Source organism: Pelophylax lessonae (assembly GCF_965119305.1).
Source record: "Pelophylax lessonae genome assembly, chromosome: 7".
Classification (NCBI taxonomy): domain Eukaryota; kingdom Metazoa; phylum Chordata; class Amphibia; order Anura; family Ranidae; genus Pelophylax; species Pelophylax lessonae.
In genome coordinates, this window is record NC_138774.1 from 92,146,177 (window position 1) to 92,170,148 (window position 23,972).

Consider the following 23,972-nt stretch of genomic DNA (forward strand, 5'->3'; position numbering starts at 1 on the left):
GTTTGTTTGAAATCTTTGAAAATTTATTAAAAATAAAAAAAACAAAACAAATCCCATCTACATAACTATTCACAGCCTTTGCTCAATACTTTGTTAAAGCTACTTTGGCACCAATTACAGCCTCAAGTCTTTTTGAGTATGATGCTACAAGCTTGCTACACCTATTTTTCTTCCATTTTTTGCAGGATCTCTAAGGCTCCATCCGGTTGGATGGGAAGCATCGATGCACAGCCACTTTCAGATCTCTCCAGAGATGTTTAATTGGGTTCAAGTCTGGGATCTGGCTGGGCCACTCCAGGGCATTCACATAGTTGTCCCGTAGCCACTCCTTTGTTATCTTGGCTGTGTGCTTAGGGTGGTTGTCCTGTTGGAAAATGAACCTTGACCCCAGTCTGAGGTCCAGAGCACAGGTTTTAATCAAGGATGTCTCTGTACTTTGCTGCATTCATCTTTCACTCGATCCTAACTTGTCTCCCAGTTCCTGCCGCTGAAAAACATCCCCACAGCATGATGCTGTCACCACCATGCTTCACTGTAGGTATGGTATTGGCCAGGCGATGAGCAGTGCCTGGTTTACTCCAGATATGATGCTTGCTATTCAGGCCAAAGAGTTCAATCTTTGTTTCATCAGACCAGAGAATTTTGTTTCTCGTGGTCTGAGAGTCGTTCAGGTGCCTTTTGGCAAACTCTAGGCAGGCTGTCAAGTGCATTCCATCTGGCCACTCTACTATACATGCCTGATTGGTGGAGTGATGCGGAGATGATTGTTCTTTTGAAGGTTCTCCTCTCTCCACCGAGTAACGCTGGAGCTCTGTCAGAGTGACCATTGGGTTCTTGGTCGCCTCCCTGACTAAGGCACTTCTCAACTGATCGCTTAATTTGGCCATGTGGTCCCCTCAAGGAAGAGTCCTGGTGGTTCCAAACTTCTTCCATTTACAGATGGAGGCCACTGTGCTCATTGGGACCTTCAATACTGCAGACATTTTTTTGTACTCTTCCCCAGATCTGTGCCTTGATATAATCTTGTCTGGGAGGTCTACAGACAATTCCTTGGACTTCATGGCTTGGTTTGTTCTCTGACATGCACTGTTAACTGTGGGACCTTACATAGACAGGTGTGTGCCTTTCCAAATCATATCCAATCAACAGAATTTACCACAGGTGGACTCCAATAATGTGGTAGAAATAGCTCAAGGATGATCAGTGGAAAAAGGATGCACCTGTGCTCAATTTTGAGTGTCATGGCAAAGGCTGTTAATACTTATGTACATGTAATTTGTTTCGTTTTATATTTTTAATAGATTTGCAAAGATTTCAAACAAACGTTTTTCACGTTGTCATTATGGGGTATTGTTTGTAGAATTTTGAGGAAAATAATGCATTTAATCCATTTTGGAATAAAGCTGTAACATAAAATGTGGAAAAAGTGAAGCGTTGTAAATACTTTCCAGATGCACTCTATCTAAAGCTCTAGATGTAATGATCTGATCAGAAAGTTGCAAAAAGAAATTGTCCCCTTACACTGATGGTCAGTGGAAAATTGTCCTTTTACATTTGTGGTTAGTGTAAACAGGAGATGAATCCACCAGTGCTTACTTGTCAAGGAACCCCTAGCTATGACCTGGACTATCTTGAAGGTGGGTAACTGAGTAAGTAATCTTAGGATACAACTGGATTATTGGCTGGGGTCCTTGAGGTGTCAGTAGCTGCCAAATTTCTTGTCTAATCCCTTTAAGTTCAGACACATCCAAGTTCTACAGGGTTCCTTTGTAAATTAGATTGTCATTGCTTTAACCGCATTGAATTAGCCACAGGTTCTGTGTAATTAGTGTGTCAGTAATTAAAAGTTCTGAGTTTGTGAGATTATTTGTGGTAGTCTTGTAGTAGTTTGGCTGCTATTTGGACAGCAACTCACCCTAAAGCCTCGTACACACGCAACAAATTTCCGCCGACCGGTCGTCCATCTTTTGTCCAGAGTGGTGTCTGTTGGTTGGAATGTGCTCTAGACTGCACACAAATTTTCCCACACGACAGAATTCTACTTCAGAAGTGATGTCATGTGTTGGATTGCTTTCTTTGTGTTCTTTCATCTCTGAGCATGCCTAGTCTTGCTCGTAAGATTTTTTCCCCATCGAAATCTGTACTAATGAGACGAAAATCGGTCGTGTTTTGACGGTCGACAAAAATTATATAGCCTGCACACCAGGATTGTTTTGGCCGAAAAGTCGGAGTCGGTTGTCGGAAGCACCATACTAACAAGCCGAAAATCGGCAGATCGGTCGTCGGACGAAATTTCCTGGCCAAATTTCTACTCGTGTGTACGGGGCTTAAGTGCTCTACATTAGGCTGGCCATAGATGGACATTTTAAGTAAAAACTCTTGGAAAAAGAAGGTTCTAAGAAAGTTTGTTTGGTTTTCTAATCATTAGTGGGCCAAACTGGCATTCAGTTTCCACTGCAGTGACAAGAAAATTTGAAGGAGCAGGAGAAATGTTCTCGAATGAACAAATTTCTAACAATGTTGTTTTTCGTTCAGAAAAGACCATTCAATTCAAAATCAAAATGATAAAAAAAGCCAAGAAAAATGACAAACACATTTTTCACATTCAACACATCTTGGAGTATCAGGTTGGAATTATAAATTAACAGATGCCATAAACCAGCACAGTAAAATCTATCATCATTTTCCGTCTCTGTATATTTTCTGGCAGTAGCATCTTTTGACTGACAGCAGATGCTAAATTCACACTTTACTAGCACAATGCAATGAAACAAAATGTCGCATTTAAGCCAACTTTAGGCCACATGTTTGGTCAAAGAGACCCTGCTATCAATTTACAAAACTGTAGATAAAAACACAGAAAAAACAAGAATTTGAAATGTTTATTTGCAGTGTTCTTCCGTCCGTAAATTATTTTTACTCACACTTGCAATTTAACTTGTAACTTGCGAAAAACAGACTACTCCGGGAAGAGTCAATTCCCTAGCATAGCCTCCTCCCTCCTTGTACATCTCATTGCTCTCTCCTCTTCTGGAAGTGTGCAATTACAATCTGTGCCGGCCCAGCTTCTTCATCCCTCACTTCCCTACATAACTCTTTATGTACAGTACCTACCGGGCGAGGAATCAAGGGGAATATTACAAAATACCACTTAGTAAAAAGCTCTAAATCTGCTGAAACCACATCCAAGATGGTGGAACCCAGCAACAGTCTCAGGCCTTTTGGATGGCAACAAAAGGGAATCTTTTATAGGTAGATACCATGTAGGAAATGTTAAATGCACAATCTCATGGGAAGAATTTTATTGCAAGTAATGGTCTGGTGATGGGGTCTCTTTAAAACAGCTTTAGATTAGCCCCAAAGAAGCTGAAACCTAGGTTATCCACAGCAGCCAGTCAACTTCTGTTTTTCATTTCCCACCTGCACTGGGAGAACACGAGATAGAATCTGGTTGAAATAAAGTTTTTTTCTCAGTGATCATTATAGACGAGAGCCGCTGAATGCTTACTCCCTGTCTCTGGGGATATCAACCGAATAACCGTCTCCCAGGAAAATTACAGGATCGCTAAACCTAAAATTATAGGATGCTGTGCTTGAAAGGGCCATTAATAACAAACAGACTAACCAACACAAAAACACAGGCACGCATATTTACATGTACATCTTTAACTCAATGGAACGGATGATATCTGATGTTCAATTTACATCTACATTACAAAAGGATGATTTGTTGATAATCAAAAATACAAAACTGTAGCCATTGCTAACCTCCGATGACAGTGGCCTGGCTGTCTGGCTTCAATACCTACCATTGACCTGCAATAAGTGTGCAAATAAGTGAAATCAAACAACCTTCTCCTCATACTGGTTCTAATGGGCCATACACACTATAAGATTTTCTGAAGACTTTTTCCTTTAGACATACCAAAACCATATAATATGAGGTCAAACCTAAACACTTTCAATTTGTATGCAATCTGGCAGGCCCTTGCACTACATAGAAAAGGTAAATCTGAAGGAAATCTAACCACAAAAGTTGGATAGTGTGTATTCAGCTTAAGTCTGTGCATCAAAATGTAGAATAGCATGACATCCAGACAACTAACAGCAACAACAGCCTCTGTATTACCTCTACGTAGATTTCATTTGAAATCATATAAATCAAAGTGCAAAGAGGAAGAAAGCACAGTAACTAATCAAAATTCCCATTTGACTGACAGCTAGAATTTGATTGGATGCTGTGCCATGCTATAATCTGAGAAACAGTATTACTTGGTACACTGCCTTACAAAATAAGGGGCGATTTGTTTTTGGTCTCACCATTTTGGTCAAAGAAAGCGCTCCAAGAGGACCTGTACTATAGTAATAAAGGAGGAAGCAGGCAAGTGGGAAGATAGGCAAAGTTCTAAAGAAGAACATTTAAGGCTACATTCGCTCGGGTATTTCGCCACATTACGAATACCTGCGGCAAGAATCTTCTGATTTCTGCAGCTGGGATTGACAGCAGTGTGTGGATAGCTGCAATCCACCATGTCCATACATTGCAAAACAAGCTGTTGGCAGCCACAGCTAATGATGACTGTTTGCACAGCAAGGGATAACCTATGGCTGGACACATCTTGTGCAGGGCAGGCTGTAGTGCAATTTTGTGTGAAAGTTTCAAGTTGAACTCCATCTTTCCTTTCAGTCTTGCACAGTTATACAGGCTCCTCTCCTGCCCTGAGATTTCTTACTCTAATTTCACACAGGGCCGGCGTTACCTGTAAGGCGACCTAGGCAGCCGCCTAGGGCGCAACCTAGCAGTACTGGACCAGCTACTCCTGTGCTGCCTGAGCGCTACAGCAAGCTACACTATGTGAGGACGTCCAGCATCGCCGAAATCCTTATAGAAAAGCATTGAATAATGCTTTCCTATTGGGAGGTCTAATGTGCGTGCGCGGCCAATGTGCGTGCGCATTAGGTCTCCCCCTAACGTCAGTGGGGGAGGAGAGTAGGCAGAGCCTGACCCAGTGCCGAGGTAAGTCACTGAAGGGGTTTTAATCCCTTCAGCAACTTGGGATGGGGGGTGGGAGAACATATTGGGGGGGGGGGGTCAATTCTTATTTTGCCTAGGGTGGCATAAATCCTTGCACCGGCCCTGATTTTAATGCACACTCAGCATTAGAAGCTGCAGCCAATCAGATCTGCTGCTGACATTACATCCAAGATGGCAGAACCCTGCAGCAGCCTCAAGGTTTTTGGATGGCTTTTACAGGTAAATAACATATATGTTAGCTGCTCATATCTAATGGGAAGAGTTGAAAAAAATGGTCTGGTTACACATGGTCTCATTAAAGCAGTAGTAAAGTTCTCCATGCTGATTTATACCTACAGTTAAGCCCATATTGAGGCTTACCTGTAAGGACAGTAAATATCTCCTAAGCGTACACCGTCTGCAGATATTTACTTTAGTAGCAGCCGGTCACTTTACCAGGGCATGAGCACTGCGCTCTCAACGAACAGCATGCCATCCATTCAGAGCGCTGTGCCGTGGCGTCATCGGAACTTGGCCATTTAAACAGTCTGCAAACCCGGAAGAAAGACAGGGTGAAGATAGAGGCCCTTTTAGTGGTGACAGCGTGCCACTGGGAGGCTTTGTTTAAGGGTAAGTCTTTCATAATATGCTAGTATGCAGTGCATACTAGTACATTATGACATTACCGGCACTGGCCCAATTATTTTTTTTTTTTGTAATTTACTACTGCCTACATACCAATACCATACCTTACAATCTGTTCGTACAATCTTCTTTTAATCGGTACCTTAGCATTTTGCATTGTGAGTATCACTGCTCTTTGAAAACCCATATAAACAGCCAAGTTTTAGCGAATGAATCAAGGCAACAAAAAAAAGAAAAAAAAAAACATCATTCCCAGTTGGCACACTACTGGGACCCCTCCATAAAAGGACAATCTTGTAGGAATGTCATTAGCAGTGTGCACTCTCCTGCTGGGGAAGACTATGACCTCTAACTTGTCCCAGCTTGTCAGTGGAATGATGATAACATTCTACTGCACAGATAGAGAGTAAAGTTATGTGTGAGGGGGCGAGACATCAATGGGGGAGGGAGGGACAAAGAACAGCATTTCTGGAGAGAGAGAGGAAACAGAGAAAAGAAGGAAACTTATTTACTGGAGATGAAGTTTTCCTTTGTTCACAGAACTCTTGGAAAGTATAGCTTTAGGCTCCTTTCACACTTGTGTGACTTGTCTTGCAACTTGGGACTGCAAAGTCGCATGACAAGTCGTACTACATTATTTTCAAGTTGCAACGACTTCAAAGTAGTCCCTGCACTACTTTGTTCTGACTTTGATGTGTTTTGAGGTCCATAGACATAGGCATTTATTCATGTCCAGTCAAAATGGCAGCAAATTCGCTTCATAATCGCGATAAAATCGTGCAACTTTTAGGTTGCACAAGTCTAAAAGGGGACTTAAAGTGAAAAGTCTCCAATTCCTTCATCTCAAAATGATGAAACACTGTGGCTTTTGCTTGCCTTACATGGACGGATGTCTCATTGCTTGAAATCTCAGAGCCAAAATCTTCTGTGGGACATTTATTAGAAGTGCTGCACAGTAAGGCTAGCCATACACAGCTTGAACAGCATCTAAATTCAATTAATTCCCCCATGCACGCAAAACAGTGTGGATGGAGGGATCTCATTTGCCATCCATTGTATTGAAACACACTGGGGAGCTGGATTCAGATTTTCTAAGGCTCTGTTCAAATATTGGCGCCCGGATTAGAATTGGATCATAATCGCGGGATGCCCGTGCGCTTCCCCTCACTTCCAATGGCACCCCAAATGCGGCGCGATTTTGCCACGATTGTCGCCCGAAGAATCACGGTAAAACAGCACAAACAGAATCACGGGATGCCTGTCGCCCAAAAAAGTACAAGAACGTCTTTTTGGCGACAGGCATCCCACCATTCTGTTTGCGCGATTTTACCTGCAGTCCGGGGTGCCAATGTGTGAACGGAGCTTAACCACTTGCCTACCGGGCACTTTCACCCCCTTCCTGCCCAGGCCAATTTTTAGCTTTCAGCGCTCTCACGCTTTGAATGACAATTGCGCGGTCATGCTACACTGTACCCATATGAAATTTTTATCATTTTTTTCACACAAATAGAGCTTTCTTTTGGTGGTATTTAAATCACCTCTGGGTTTTTTATTTCTTACAAAGAAAAAAGACAGAAAATTTTGAAAAAAAAAAAAAGTTTTTCTTATTTTCTGCGAGTAAATTTTGAAAATAAATACATTTTTCTCCTTCACTAATGTGCGCTGATGAGGCGGCACTGATGGGCACTGATAGGCTGCACTGATGGGCACTGATGAGGTGGCACTTATGGGCACTGATGAGGTGGCACTGATGAGGAGGTACTAATATGCCGCACTGATGAGCACTGATAGGCGGCACTGATGAGCACTGAGAGGTGGACCTGCTGGGCACTGAGAGGTGGCACTGCTGGGCACTGAAAGTTGGCACTGCGAGGCAGCACTGCTGGACACTGATGGGTGGCACTGATGGACACTGAAGGGTGGCACTGATTAGCACTGATGGGCGGCACTGATGAGCACTGATGGGCAGCACCATCAGTGCCCACACTCAGTGGCCATAGTGCTGCCAGTCAGTGCTCATCAGTGCCTAGACGAGCAGGCACTGATGGGCACTGACTGGCAGCACTGTGGGCACTGATTGGGGGCACTGATGGAGGGCACATTGTATTTTATTTACCTCTGTTGTAATCAGGGCACTGGTGATCAGTGCCCTGATTACATTTTTCTGTGTCTCCGAATGGCTGATCGGCTCTGCTCCTTCCTCACACGCAGTCTCTGTGTGAGGAAGGAGAGCTGGCGATGAGAGTTGATCTCATATGTTTACATATGAGATCATCTCTCATTGCATGGGCCGATCATGTGGTAAATGGCCGATGTGATTGGCCATTTACCACGATCTGTGATTGGCTGTGTCCAAGGGACACTGCCGACACAGATTTTCCCAGATGCGCACTCGCGGGAGCACGCGGGGAGCCTGTTACTGGGAGGTCGTTTAAAGACGGCCTCCCGGAAATTCGAGTCTGCGCTGTAGCCGTCTTTCGGCTATAACGCGGACCGGAAGAAGTTAAGGGGCGTTGCAAGTGTCAATAGGCACACTGGTTCCAGTTCGGCAGCAATCCACATAATGGGGACTACCCTAAGGAACAGGGAAAGGACCCAGAGTTGGGAATCCACATACATATAATCCAATGGGAGTGCCAAACAAAACATTCAAGAGATAATTCTGCTATGAATCAATTTTATCATTAAATTATCTTGGACTCTTGGATGTTTTTTGGCGCTTTCACTGGATTTGATATATAAATTGTTTTCAGGCAGCCATGGCAACCGCAGCTGTCTGAATGCAGTGGCGCTTCATTGGATAGCACGCAGTCATAGATAATTTTCCACCCAAGTCCATGTTTAAATTCAACCTTTGTTAAGCTGGGTGGGCTGTGCAGGGTCATCCAAAGCTCGAATTTCAGCTGATTTGTAATGAACTGGACAAAATTTTAGCAGTCTAAAAGGTAACGTATAGTCTTTTATTTTGCTTTCATATACTAGTAAAAGAGATCAGCTTTATGTAATCCTATCAATGTGTGTTGATGATTACATATACATTGTTATTGGGTAACATCCATCTACCAATTGTGCTCCTGAGTTGACACAATGTCACATGAGTACATGGTTAAGACTACAAAAAGAACATGCCGCCAAATATTTCTCAGGCATGTTTCACTGCCGTCAGTGAACCAGTTTCAAGCTATGATGTGCTAGAGTAAGTGCATGTAGAGAGAAAATGGCTGAAAGAGACAGGACTGAAATGCCAAAAAAGGTGGGGGGGAAAAAAAAAAAAGGTATAAACCGTAGTCTATTTAAATAAAAGAAATGGTAATTGCACATTATAAACAACCCCCCCAACCCACTGATACTAAGGTATTTCTCAAGTATACCCTGATGCTGCTTCCAGCAGTGCAGCCAGTAAAAAGGACTCCATGCTTGGGTGGAGGTAACATGGTCTCCTATACCCAGAAGGGTATAGGAGACCATGTTACCTCCACCCATAATGCAATGTTTGGAATTAGCAACCAATTGCTAGGCCTGAACATTGTCGTATGATGGAGGTGGTGATGCTCCCACTCCCTCTAAGCTCCCACGAGGGGATCACTGGAGAGGTGATTATTACTGGGTTGAGGAAGGAGTGTTTTTCGCATACATAGTTACTTTGGCAAGGTGACAGTGTCTCTTTAAAATAGGGAAGCGAAACCATTTTACAGATCTGCTTTTATTACTTGTGCCTCATCTACAAATCTCTACACATACAAAAACAAAAATATGGAAGAATAAGCATGTAAAGATGCAAAAGTCAAAAAAAAAAACTACTTTAGGGTAAACTGCAAAAATAACTTAAAATATGCAAACACTGCAAATGCTGTGCTTTCCCTTTAACGCTTCCTTCCCTCTTCTGTATTGAAACACGGTGTCCACATAAACTAGCAAGAAAATATATGTCTGTAGCAGTAAGCCCTTCTGTGGGTGAGATGGATTCCTTGCCTAGAGTACTCATATGTGGCCCAATTCTCATTACAGGTGAAGTTTAAATCCAATGGGAATCTACTTGTGTAGGGACATATCCTTATGTTGCCAGGTGTTTTATATCATTATCAGCTGAACAAGTTGCACAATTGCTGAATAATATCAACACAGGTGTAGCAAGCTATAACATGCTAAAATATGCAAGGTGGAAATATCAGAAAACAGGTTTTATTAGGACTATATGAAGATATAGGAAAGCCAGATAAATATGAAATTGTACACATTTTACTACAATGTTCACAGTAAACACTCCTGCCAGATGTCAAAACAGACCAGATTCTGAGACCTTGTCACCACCCTGTGCCTAACAATATAAACATACTGAGTAGAGAATCACACAAGGCTTACCCAACTGCTGCCAAGACCTTAGCTGACATTAAGGCCAGGAAGGGGAAAGCTGCTTGATCTCTGTGGAACACACAGCCTCCGACACTCCTGGAAGTGCTGGAGGTGCTTACAAATATAAAAGTCTATTTCCAGCCCAACAGGAAGGGAAATAGAAAAATAAAGCCAGTTTGACAGGATATTGATTATTGACGTACCTTTTCTCAGTCTGATTATCTGGTTAGGCGTGAGGGAGAGACATGGCCTCTTTAATGCAGTGAGAAATATCTTCTGTCTTCCCTGCAAGAATGGTTGCAGCACACATGCATAAAGCATTCACTTTTCTTCCCGTAGGGTCTGGGATGTGTTGAGTGAATGATTCACCCAGTATGTACAGCAAGGTGCACAAAACCCAAAAATCATGTATGCAATGTGTCTTGTAAAATTACTGCTGGTGCCATTTTTTGAGTTGCTTTTCCTTTGCTGTCGATAGAAGGACATGTTCCCTTTCTCATTCTATAGTCCTGCTGACTCTTATATTGGTTATAAATGATTCCTGTCAAAGCCTACAGTAACCATCAGTGTGCCCTTAGGCTGTACTAAAGCCAGTTCACAACTGGCCAGTAAGAGCCCCTAATTTCCAACAGAGGAAACCATACTTATTGCAATCAGTTTATATGGGGCACAAGGTGGACTAAAAGTATGAGCACTAACCAAGAGCCTATATTCTTGTTTAAAAATTTGATTCAATAAAGTGAAGTCTTATTGGTTGCATTGGGTTACTGGGCTTAACCTTTCATTAGTATTAACTCTGCAGGTGTTTAAACTCTTTAAGTGGAAGGTGCATGAAGGAAAAAGAATGTTATGCAGTAAGAAAAATGATCAACAGACGATCACAGAAAATGGAAGCAAATCCTGCAGCAATAACACATAAAGCAGGGGTCTTCAAACTTTGGCCCTCCAGTTGTTCAGTAACTACAATTCCCATCATGCCTAGTCATATCTGTGCATGTCAGAGTTTTACAATGCCTCATAGGATGTGTAGTTCCGCAACAGCTGGAGGGCCGTAGTTTGAGGATCCCTGACATAAAGCAAACAAAAATATGGTCTTACCTTTTTCTTGTCCCTTGTGTTTTTAGCCAGGCAGGACCTAGACAAAGCCAGATAGCCACCAATCACTTTGATCTCATCTACTGTTGGGTAACGCTTCTTGCCTGAATCTGGTTTAGCAGTTGGGGTCTTAGTCTCTGTGGCAGCGACACCATTCTCACAGACAGGTGCTTTACGTGGGTTTACAGTAATGGTGTTACCTTTCCTCCTCTGCATGGCTTGGCACTCCACCGGTCCTCTTTTGAAGGTCTGGAGGTTGGAAGGAGCCCTGGATGGACTGAGACTTCGATCTCCATCTTCCACTGATTTCTCAGGACTGGGTTTCAAGGTTTCTGGCTTTGTTTGGGTCGGTGAAACCTGGGCAGTTTGTTTGAACTGTCTGGGAGAGCCTGCAGATGCTGGACGTAGTTGGAAAGGAAAAGACCTGATTTCTTCTGTCATGCTAGGCCTGTTGCTAAAGCCACTCATGGCCGTGGGGGCCACGCAGGGCGAGAGCTCAGCTGGCTCAGAGTCAATGCAGGAAGGGGAAGGGGAGACGTGGGAGGAGAGAGTGGTTTCCTGAGTTAAAGACTGGCTTCCCGTGACAGCTCGATGACAGGAAGGAGAAGAAAGAAAAGGGTTGGCAAAAGCAGTAAAAGCCTGGGTCTCAAAGTCAGTTAATACAACAGGACTGGGTGACAGTGTCTTGGATGGTGAGCCTGCCTCCCCATTTATCAGCTGCAAACAAGGATCACTGTTCTCATCTTCTGTCCTTGAGCCTCCAAAACGGCTAAGCAACCTGCTCACTCTTCCCTTACTTTCTACAGAAAGAGGCTGGTGGTCTTCTGACTGAACCTCTTGATCCTTTATCTCATTAGCCAGGTGAGGATCCCTAGCTATGTCTTCTGTCTTTGCAGTGCGGTGGACTGTTTGCTCCGTGATAGGCTTGGACCTTGTACAGGAATACTCTGGGATCCTCCTCTGCCTCTCCTGTTGGATAAATGGATTTTGCTGAACTGGGCCAATGTTTTCCTTTAGGACCCTGCTCTCTTTTTCCTCCTCCTCGATAAAATCAATCTTCTCTCTTTCCTCCAGTTCCCCACCTTCCACTTCGACTTTATTCTCCAACATTGATGCCTCAGCTTTGGCCTTTCGTCTTAGAATGATTTCTCTTTTCCAGGCAGGCATTTTGGCAAGTCGGTCCTCCTCTTCCCTTTCTTTTCTCTTTGCCTCTTCCTCTTCTTTTCTTTTCCGCTCCAGTAGATGGAACTTCCAGTCAGGGACTTCCATCACGTTCTGGCTGTGGAATCCAGTTATAAAGCGTTTTTGTGGACTCAGCCCTGGCCTACTGTCCAAACACAGTGGCCAGAATCTTCCAAGGTGGCATGTTGTACGGAAGACAATTTAGTGTGCTTTACTTTTTTTAAACTCCTGGGAAAGAAAAAAAAAGGAGATTTAAGGAAAGGCAGCAGGAGGTCTAAAAACAAAAGAAGCAACAGAATAAATCTGGCCAAACATTGGCTGAAATTCTGCCAGTTTAGCAGGAAGGCCACATTTCAATCAGTTTGTAGCCTCCACCACTTAAAAGAAGGCCAATATTTAATCAACTTCTGTTGAAGAGACAGGTTGGAAATTTTTTCTCAATAGTTGTATTCTGACAGCTGCGGGTTGTGCTGTCAGAAAAAAATGTTCCTGTGGGAAGGATTCCTCCATTCATGTAATTTCTGCAGATAGAGGAATCTTTTTTTTGTTCATGTGCATATGTGCATGAAGCCTCTTCTACACATGTTGTGTAAGGCAGGCTTTATATGATGCAATTTTGTTTCCTGCAAGGGTTGCAGGAATGAAAATCGGTCATTTCCCCTATAAACATATTCAATGTTGATGAATCCCTCCCATGCAGCTATTGTGTTCTCCCCGCAGGGGGTTACAGGAAGCTGTTCCAGCCAGGAGAACACAGTGATTATTGCTTTCGGCTAAAGCCGCTGGCAATATTCGCATGTAAAAATCCGACATGCTGGTTGTACCCAATTCGATCAATATGTTGACTTGGGGACAATCCGCCTGCCCATAGTCGGTTCTAATCTTGGCCAGTCCTTGCTGAACAGGCCGAAATTTAAGCCATCTATGGCCGGCCTAAGTTTTCCTTTGGGTTCTTCACTTTCCTTCCACAACTCAAAGAAGTACTGGTAGATAATTTAGTCTTCCAATTTGGCATCCGATTGGCTGTACAAATTCTGTGACTGTAGTCGGGACATTACTTTGTGTGCTCCTTCCAGGGTGGTAACTGAAATTTACAATATTTGCAACAAAGTTCTCTCAAAAACACTAAATCGTAAATTGGAACAATTCTGTAATGTATTTTTTTTTTTTACATTTTCTTTATTATTCATCCTGAGATTATTTTATCACAAGATATATGCTATATGTCTTTTTGTGTATTTAAGACAAAAAAGACATAGCATTCATCTTGTGATAAAAAAAAATTGCAGGTGAATAAAAACAGAATTAATCATGTGCTGGAAAAAAAGGTTGAGTTTACATTGCAGAATAATGCAAATCTGGCAAAATCGATAAAAATACACGAGCTGCATAAGAATGGAAAAAATGAGTGAAAGAAATGTAAGAAGAGATAGAGATGAATGTTGACACTGAAAACAAGAAAGAAGTGCGATGTCTGGTTTCTCAATGGCCATATCAATATCATTGTGGCCATTTACCTTAATTTATTTGTCAATGATTTCAGAGGGCAAACTATAGGTGTTCTAGTGCAGTGTTTCTCAATCTTTTTTCAGTCAAGCCACCCTTTAAGAATGATGGACAATATCGAGACACCCTTTAAAAACGTTAGAGGTGATTTATTCTTTAAAGCAAATACACTTTTGCAAACTGGTATGGACTAGTATTTCAATGTTTCTCCATCATCCATTAGTAGCATTTATAGAACAAAAACGTAATCCTTCTAAACCGGTGGAATGTGGCCTATAGCAATATGGTGGGTGGTGACAAGGTGCTCCTATCTTCTTTTGAAGAACAGGATAGGCTGGCAAGATATTTTACACAATACTGTGGATTTGTTGTGAGCGATAGCCAAAGATTCCTAAACAGCAAGAATGGTGTAGACTGGAGATAAAAGTGATATACTGAAGGATCACAATGGACTTTGGATTGGTAATAAAGCAACACAAATCAAAAAGTCAAAAGCTGGAAAAAAAATACATAGTAAGGCACCAAACAGTATCATATGTAGGTAGCAAAAGGAGTTAAACAGTACAGTTGTACAGAACAGATGAAAAGGCAACACAGCCCAATCATACATGGTAGAGAATCAACCCAGAATAATCATACATATTAGATATGTATCAGCACAATCATTCATAGCAGAGAGACAGCATTGCACAGTAGTACAAAGAGGTGAGACAGCACAGTGCAATCACAGAGGGCAGGGAGATAGCACCATTATAAAAAGGCAGTAGGACAGTCCAGTGCAATTAGACAAAGGAACTGGACAGTACAGGACAAGGCAACCAGATCTCCTTAGATTGGGCTCTATGCCTTGTCACAGGATAGTGAGACATCTTAGAGCAACCAGACAAGGAGGAGGGGGGGGGGGGGGGTGAGGGAGACATCAGGAAGATACCACAGGCTTCATATAGCAGGACACAGATCCTAGAAATGGGGGGGGGGGTGCATTGAAAGGCTTCAAAATATTGTAGGGGCAACACAGAGCAATTAAACTATGCAGAGACAGCACAAATGACATGGCAAGTGTCACTGAGCAGAGTCCAGACAGTCATGATTGGAAGACATGCACAGTTTGGGTAATCAGGCCAGTCTATAGAGACAATGGCAAGACAAAGGCGCAGCTGTTCACACACACTCTGAGATATATACATGTACAAGGGGGGCTTCTGGTATGAAATCTGACACACAGGCAACATATAGAACAAGTACCCATCACTGTAAGGACAGATGGAGAATAAATGCATAGAAGATTGTAGATGTTAAAAAAAACTAATTATAATATATACAGTATATATATATATATATATATATATATATATATATATATACACACACACACCATTTTACAAAGTTATATTGTACAGTATGCATAGGGGTGCAGTGTATAAAAGGGGCATTATAAAAATCTATTGTATAAAAAAAAAAGAAAGTTATAATCTACATGTATGCAATTAAAAAATAAATATAGAAGGTGTACAGTATACAGTACAACAGCATTACAGAGAGAGAGAGAGAGAGAGAGAGAGAGAAAAAGAACAAGCAGCATACAGTACAAAATACAGCATATAAAATACGAGCAGTCTGTGCTGTTTTTGGCAACCAATTATATTCTTCCTTTCCCTTTCTAAGCTTCCCTTGAAACTTGTAAAGGAAAATTTAATGGGCTGTAAAAGGAAGACGGGACATATATGCGGCCCATTGTTCAAAACATTATATATATATATATATATATATATATATATAGACACATACAATATATACTGTATACATGCACACATATAAAACAAAAAGTGTAGGTATGTATACATTACCGAGCGTGATAAGACTTCATTTACGGTTTACACATACTGTAGAATGACACATGGATATATAGGTCTAGGAGGGAGACGATCCATACGTGTACATCTTATTTTATACAGCGATATTCAGAAATGACATGATGGACAGTACAGATGTACATACCACTGCTTGCCTGTTCTCCAAAGCTGGACACAAAAGCTTCCAAATATTTTGCTTGCTCTCGCTATGTCCATTGACCCATCCTGAAGTGAACGTCCATCTGTCCGTCTGTGGAAATGGACCAGGGATAACTGTCGCCGACTCTCCTCCTACAACCTAAGTTTCAGTGAAAATAACAACAAATGCTTACTGTGGGTACAGGGGTTAGGAGTCATGGAAATCACAGCCAGATCCTGATTCTTCTAGGATTTCTCCAGGAGAAAAGTTTGGATTTTTAGAATATGGGTGCTTATACTTGGAAGATGGAAAAAAAAACAACAAAATCCTAAATTTCTCTAAATGGAAAAGAGAATATGGAATAAAATCCCTTTAAATGAAGGAGAGAGAGAGAGAGAGGGAAGAGGGTATGTGGAAAGAAGAAATTGAATCAGAGACAGAAGGAGAGAGAGGGGGTGGAGGGTGAGGTTACTGCTATGAATAATACTGCAAGTAAAGGGGGAGGGTGGAGATACTGAGGAGGGGGGGGGGGGGGTGATACAGGCTTGTTAACCCTGTCACTGCTGAGGGGCTTCTGCTAAATGCTCCGATAATGTTACTCAAAACCACATTCCGATGCTGACTGCTCACTTCCCATCATAACTTCCTCTTCATCTCTAGTACGCAAAAGTCCCAATTAGACAATCAGCATAGAGAAACTTTGTTAGAACAGAAAAATCGTTTGTCTACTTTTCAAAAATATCAATACGAGAGCTATACAGATTAAAAAAAAAAAAAAAAAACTTCCTTAAGACTATCCATGACCTGGAATTCATAAAGAGTTTCTTTTACTGCCCATACACAATTCCTTTTTTTTTTTTGAAAAAAAAAAAAGAACTGATTTTCCATCAACACATTCGACAGGGATAACAGAAAATTTCCTATCAAATACTTACTGTAATTTTCCTTTCCTGATGGACTCCATGGCAGCCTACGTGTGGGTTAACCCCGCCTCCTCTCCAAGGTTATAGGACCCCCCCCCTCCCATAAATTTCAGCTCATGGATCTAGATTTCAATAGATTTTTATTTGGTTTATGTGCAAAGAAAAATACACAAGAATGCTTAGGGTTACATCTGCTATGAAAATAAACACAGAACAATGTTGAACAGTCGACATAGCCCCCAAAGGATCGCATGACAATGGTATACAAGGCAAAAGAGCACCCTTCCGGTTATTCTCCGAACCGGGGCGACGCCGACCAGGTCCAGGCCCGCTCCCCCCCTCCGGCGCCCCCAGGGGAACATACTGCGTCCCAAGGAGGAGAGTGGTCGCCCAAACCCCAGCCCACCGCAAAATCCCCGGCCCCTGGCGATCTCCAGGATCGGGCTATGGCAATTTTGGCCGCCGTAAAGATAAAGGCAACCAAGCGTTTGACGTGTTTGGGGGCCTGTTCAATAGGTTTGCCCAATAGCGCTTGTAGAGGGGACTTGACCAAATTAACGTTGGTAAGTGAGTATATAAAATTATACACTCGATTCCAGAATCTGCGGACCTTGGGACAGGTCCACCATATGTGTAGAACCGTGCCCGATTGACCACAGCCCAGAAAGCATAAAGGAGAGGCCTCCCGGACTGCTGCCGCCAACCGGACCGGGACCATATTCCACCTCAAGAAGACTTTATAGTTGGCTTCTATCAGAGAAGTATTAATCAGGGATTTTGACTTCAACTGCGCCAACTTATTCCATTCTGCTCTTTCCAATTCCTCCCCCAAGTCTGCTTCCCAACGGGTCATATAAGGCAGTTTAGTACAGTCATCATGCAATACATTGTATATCGTAGATATGTAGCCTGTTTATATTTACATAGTACATAGTAACATAGTTAGTGAGGTTGAAAAAAGCCATCCGTCCATCCAGTTCAACCTATGATGTGTGTGTGTGTTTGCTGTTAACCGTACATTGTATACCCATGTATGTTGTGGTCTTTAAGGTGCCCATCTAATAGTTTTCTGAAACTATCGATGCTCCCTGCTGATCCTTACCGCTCTTACAGTGAAGAACCCCCTACGTACTTTAAGGTTAAACCGCCTTTCCTCTAGTTTTAGTGAGTGGCCACGTGTCTTATTGTATTCCCTTTCTCTGAATAGTTTGTTCCTTATGCTAGGGTCGCCAGTATAGTATTTGTACATTGATATCATATCCCCCCTCAATCGTCTCTTCTCCTGAGAGAATAAGTCCAGTGCTTGTAGTCTTTCCTCATAGCTGATGTCCTCCATTCCCCAAATCTTTCCAGTTCCAGCACATCCTTCCCGAGGACCGGTGCCCAGAACTGGACAGCATACTCCAGATGTGGCTGGACCAGAGTCTTGTAGAGTGGGAGAGTAATCTCTTTATTTCTAGAGTGAATCCCCTTTTTTATGCATCCCAGTATTCTGTTGGCTTTGCTTGCAGCGGCTTGGCATTGCATGCCACTGCCAAGCCTGTTGTCTACCAGTACCCCCAGGTCCTTTTCCATCCTTGACTCACCCAGGAGTTTATCAAAAGCGTTGCACAGATACTCCATGGGAGTCGAGGTTGCTAGGTCACAATAGCGTTTCATAGAGGCAGCATAGTGGGAAATCTGATTATAGCGAAAAACCTCACCCTCTGGAAGAGAGTGTTTTTCCTGTAGTGTAGCACTAGGGAGCAGATCCCTCCTATCACAAAGGTCCGCCAGATGGAGAAATCCCTAATTGGTCCACCATTCGAAAGCAGGAGGACAGAGGCCCGGAGGGAACCGCGGATTGCCCAGTAGGGGTGCCAACGGTGTGTGGGGAGACTTGAAGCCATGGCGTTTCGCCAGTCTGTCCCATATCCCCAGGGACAGGGATAAAGTGGGGCATAGGATCGCAGGACAATCTTTGGGCCGCAGCTACATCAGGTGATTAATTGGAGTAGTGGGCAAATGGGTGGCTTCAAGCTGCATCCAAATCGGGTGGGGCAATTTAGAATGGAATCTGATTAAGTGAGTGAGCTGAGCAGCATAGTAATATTTAAGTAAGTCGGGGACCCCCCCCCCCCCCCCCCGCAATTTGGGTGTAAACAGAGTTCACCTATTCACTCTGGGCCTCTTGTCCCCCCATATAAACGGAATAAGCGTATTCTGAAATGCTTTAAGATCAGGCATATTAATTGAGATCGCTAAGGTGCGAAGCAAGTAAAGTAACCGTGGTAACATATTCATCTTCACCGAATGCAACCTGCCTAACCACGACAGAGGGCTAACCGCCCATCTCAGGAGGTCCGCCCGCAAAATCTTGTACAGGGGGGGATTGTTGGAGGCGTAGAGTGTGGCCACCGAGGAAGTCAGGTGGATGCCTAGGTATGGAAGAGACCCATCCTGCCATTTAAAGGGAAAATTGGTTTTAAGAGCAGACACAGTGGCGTCATCCAGGGTGAGGTTTAGGGCCTGGGACTTGGAATGGTTCACCCGCAGTCCAGAGATCACAGTGAACGACCCCAAGTCCTGAAGCAAATTAGGGACCGAGACCAGCGGGGTAGACAAGTACAGTAAAATGTCGTCCATGAAGAGGGCGCACTTGTGTACCCCAGTTCCACAGGGAATACCTTGAATATTCGGATTCTGACCTATTTTAATGGCTAAAGGTTCATGGGCTAGGATGAATAATAGGGGAGACAAAGGGCAGCCCTGACGTGTTCCCCTACGAATGTCCAGGTATTCCGAGCTATAGCCTTTGACCGATAGTTTCGCTATAGGTTCCCTATATAAGGTTTGCAATAACGCGAGGAAAGAAGGCCCAAATCCATATTGTTCAAGTGTGTGCCACAGGTATTCCCAGGCAGTGACGGCTGGTGCTCAAAATTTTGGGGGGGGGGGGGGGGGGCGCAAACAGAAAAATGTAATAGGCATTGCTTTGCGGCAAAAAACGCTGTAAAAAATTGCGTGACTTTGAGGTCGCAAAAGTGTGAAAGGGGCCTTCAGTAAATAAGGTATAGTGTGCCCCCTTTCAATGCAGAGTGACCAGCGTGCCCCCTTTAAATGCAGAGAGACCAGCATGCCCCCTTTCAATGCAGAGAGACCAGCGTGCCCCCTTTCAATGCAGAGAGACCAGCGTGCCCCCTTTCAATGCAGAGAGACCAGCGTGCCCCCTTTCAATGCAGAGAGACCAGCGTGCCCCCTTTCAATGCAGAGAGACCAGCGTGCCCCCTTTCAATGCACAGTGACCAGCGTGCCCCCATTGAATGCACAGTGACCAGTGTGCCCCCTTCAAAACAGTGACCAGCGTGCCCCCTTCAATGCAGTGACCAGCGCACATGCCCCCTTTCAATGCAGTGACCAGCGTACTTGCCCCCTTTCAATGCAGTGACCAGCGTACATGCCCCCTTCAATGCAGTGACCAGCGTACATGCCCCCTTCAATGCAGTGACCAGCATACATGCCCCCTTTCAATGCAGTGACCAGCGTACATGCCCCCTTTCAATGCAGTGACCAGCATACATGCTCCCTTTCAATGCAGTGACCAGCGTACATGCCCCTTTCAATGCAGTGACCAGCGTACATGCCCCCTTTCAATACAGTGACCAGCGTACATGCCCCCTTTCAATGCAGTGACCAGCGTACATGTCCCCTTTCAATGCAGTGACCAGCGTACATGCCCCCTTTCAATGCAGTGACCAGCGTACATGCCCCCTTTCAATGCAGTGACCAGCGTACATGCCCCCTTTCAATGCAGTGACCAGCGTACATGCCCCCTTTCAATGCAGTGACCAGCGTACATGCCCCCTTCAATGCAGTGTGCCCCCCCCCCCGAGACCAGTGCACTTATTAGGAGCCCTGGAGCAGCCGCGGTGGCTTCTCTTCAATCCCCCAGCGTCTCCTCAAGTGCTCCCGCCTCCTCCTCGGCCAATGGCATGGGGTTTGCCTTGCGGCCAATCAGGAAGCGCGTATCGGACCTGCTCCCTGATTGGCCAGGAGGAGGATCCATGTGACAATAGCGAATCTTAATTCGTTATTGTCACACAATGGGTGGGCTCGGGGCGCACTGCTCTGCGCCCCGGGTCCACCCTTTGCTGCAGCCTATTAGAGCCTCTGGCTCTAATCAGGTGATGCCAAAAAAAAAGCCCTTTTGAACTCCCCCTGCGCCCCCAACGCACCGGCAGCCACTGCTCCCAGGATAAGGAGTCAAGTGCTTTATGGAGATCGAGGGACAACAGCATGCCCTTCCGCTGTCCCCCCCATCACAATTCGACTGGAGGGCGGATATAATGTCGATAGCCCGTCTGGTCTGGTCAGAAGCCTGTCTATAATGGACAAAACCCACTTGATCGGGATGAATGTACTGGCCTAAGAAAGAATTCAGTCGTGTGGCTAAAATTTTAGTCATGATTTTCACCTCTAAATTAGTTTGAGAAATTGGGCAATAATTTAAACAGTCTCCGTGGTCTTTGCCGGGTTTGGGCATAACATGTATGAAGGCATTATTTTTGTATCGAGGGATAGGGGTGCCCCGTCTAATCGCATTGAAATAGGAGTAGAGGTGGGGGGTAAGAGTCTCTCTAAATTTCTTGTAGTAATGGCCCGAAAAGCCATCTGGGCCTGGGACCTTGGAGGAATTTAGGTGTTTGATGGCCACCAATATCTCGGATTCAGAGAATTCCCCATCCATTGTAGCCACATGCTCCGTGGTCAGCCGTGGGAGGGGGAGATCGCGAAAGAAAGCGTCGAACAGGGGGTGTTGGAGAGGGTTCGGTTGGGAGTATAGCTTAGCGTAGAAGTGGTATAATTCTTGATGATCAATTGAGGGTTTTGAGATCTACTGCCATTTCGGAGTTTCAATTTCGGGAGTGCCGGGGGAAAAATGTCTCGGGGTCAACTTGCGGGCCAACATCGTGTGCGGTTTATCGCCTTGGGTGTAGAAACGGTTACCTGACCAGAGAATGGATTTTTCGGCTCGTGTGATTAAACTAAGATTGAGGGAAAGTCTGGCAGAGTCTATTTTGTGTCGTATGTCAATGTCAGGATTTTGTTTCTGTTCTCTCAAAAGATCACGAAGATCCGTTTCCTGTCTGTAAATGTCCTGAGCGCGTCCTTTTTTCTTTCTGGAAGCTATTTGAATAAGCTTCCCTCGTATCGTCGCTTTGTGGGCCGCCCAGCGAATCGACGGGGAGGTATCAGTACTATCGTTGTCAATGAAGTATTGGCGTAAAGTGTCTTCCACCTCTTTAAAGATGAGTGGGTCATTAAGAAGGGAGGCATTGAGTCTCCAGGGAGCGGGTTTCGGTTTAGTTCAGAGATCAGATACAGTCATAACGACAGGTGAGTGGTCCGACCACGGAGTCACCAGTATTTGGGACTTCAATACAAACGGGAGGAGGGGAGACAGGGTAAACAGGTGATCAATGCGAGCTTAGATTTTGTGAGCATGGGAATAATGCGTAAAATCTCTCGTAGTGGGGTGATCGTTTCTCCAAACATCCACCAGGTCGCTCGAATGCAACAGGCATGCCATTTTAACTCCCTGTTTGGGGACGTGCCGGAGGGAGGCACGTAGGGAGGTCGATTTATCCAGTATCTGATATAGCGGAAGATTACTGTCGCCTCCAAAGATGACATGGCCCGTTGCATACGGCATCACCACCCTCAGCATGTCCTGAAAGAAAGCTAATTGACCAATGTTGGGGGCATAGTATGAGACAAGTGTAACCTCATGTTCGTTAATTTTGCTATGTACCATTACCTATCTGCCCTCTTTATCGCGGATTACGCTTCTAGGTGTAAACTGGACTCTTTAAGCTATGCATATTGCCACCCCCTTCTTTTTATCAGAACTATTGGAGAAATAACAAGTGGGGTACTTTGTGCTAAGGAACTTAGGAGAGGAGGAGTGGGCAAAATGAGTCTCCTGTAGCAAAAGGATGTCAATACCCTGCTTAGAGTAATACTGGAAGGCTTTCATGCACTTAACAGGAGCATTGAGACCCTGAACGTTGTGGGTTAGAATTTTAAAATGGGTCGGGACTTGTTGTGTCATCGCAGCACGACAGGTTGCACTCGCCTGAATACGTTGGGGGTCACCACCCGCGGGAACCACAGACCTGGGAAAACAGCGACAGCTCTCTCAAAGCCGGAGGACCTAGACACCAAGGGAAAGACAAGTAGAAAGACGAGGAGAGAGAGCTCTCACCACGCCCTCCCTAGCAAGAACCTCACAACCGGCACTGCTCCCAGCCAAGGGAAATCCGTAGATTAAAAATAATGTAGCATAACTTCCCGGTGGGGTGCGTGGACGGGCGTGGGCCCTCCGGTGCGGCTGGGACCACAGGGGTGACAGTGGTCTGGCTGATGTTGTGGGGGACTCAGAGCGGGATGTAGGCGAGGGACCGTCCCTGGAAATGATACCTAGGCCCAGGAGAACATCTTCACAATCATGAAAAGTAGAACGACTTTCGCCCAGTTGCACTCACCCCTATTGTTAAGAAATGCTTTGAGAAACTGGTCCTGAATCACCTTACTGCGGGCCTACCACCTACACTGGACCCACACCAGTATGCCTATCGCCCGAATAGGTCAACTGAGGATGCAGTTTCCACAGCTCTTCATTCTGCTCTCACCCACCTGGATAAGAGCAATACATACATTAGAATGCTGTTCATTGATTTTAGCTCTGCTTTCAATACAGTCCTCCCCACTGTACTGATCACTAAGCTCAGGGAACTGGGTATCTGCACCTCCATTTGCAGATGGATTCTGGACTTTCTCACCAACAGACCCCAATCTGTCAGGTTGGGAAACCAGGTATCCTCAACCCTCATTCTGAACACTGGCATACCGCAGGGCTGTGTTCTGAGCCCACTGCTCTACTCCCTGTTCACCCACGATTGTGCTCCTCTGTATTAATCCAACATCTTTATCAAGTATGCGGATGACACCACCGTGGTCGGCCAGATTGAAAACAATGAGGAATCGGCCTACAGGGAAGAGATCTGTAATCTGGCAGTATGGTGTGCCACCAATAATCTGACTCTCAACGCCACAAAGACCAAAGAGCTCATTGTGGACTTCCGGAAATCCAACAGCAGGAGACATCTACCAGTCAACATCAATGGAACCGAGGTAGAGCTAGTCTCCAGTTTTAAGTTCCTGGGAGTTCACATCTCTGAGGATCTGTCCTGGCAGCAGAACACGTCAGCTCTGGTAAAAAA

At 44.4% G+C, this 23,972-nt stretch overlaps 1 protein-coding gene across 1 annotated transcript in view; it reads right to left on the minus strand.

Moving 5' to 3' along the window:
- The window catches only part of PPP1R18 (protein phosphatase 1 regulatory subunit 18), a 52,749-nt gene extending 36,647 nt beyond the window's left edge, over positions 1 to 16,102 (minus strand). Inside the window, exons 1-2 of the mRNA XM_082262676.1 lie at positions 15,794 to 16,102; positions 11,111 to 12,517 (exon numbers count right to left, since the gene is read on the minus strand). Of these exons, the coding sequence (XP_082118802.1) occupies positions 11,111 to 12,376 (1,266 nt within the window). The 5' untranslated portion in view covers positions 12,377 to 12,517; positions 15,794 to 16,102. The remainder of the gene's footprint in view (positions 1 to 11,110; positions 12,518 to 15,793) is intronic.
- Positions 16,103 to 23,972: the final 7,870 nt, after the last annotated feature.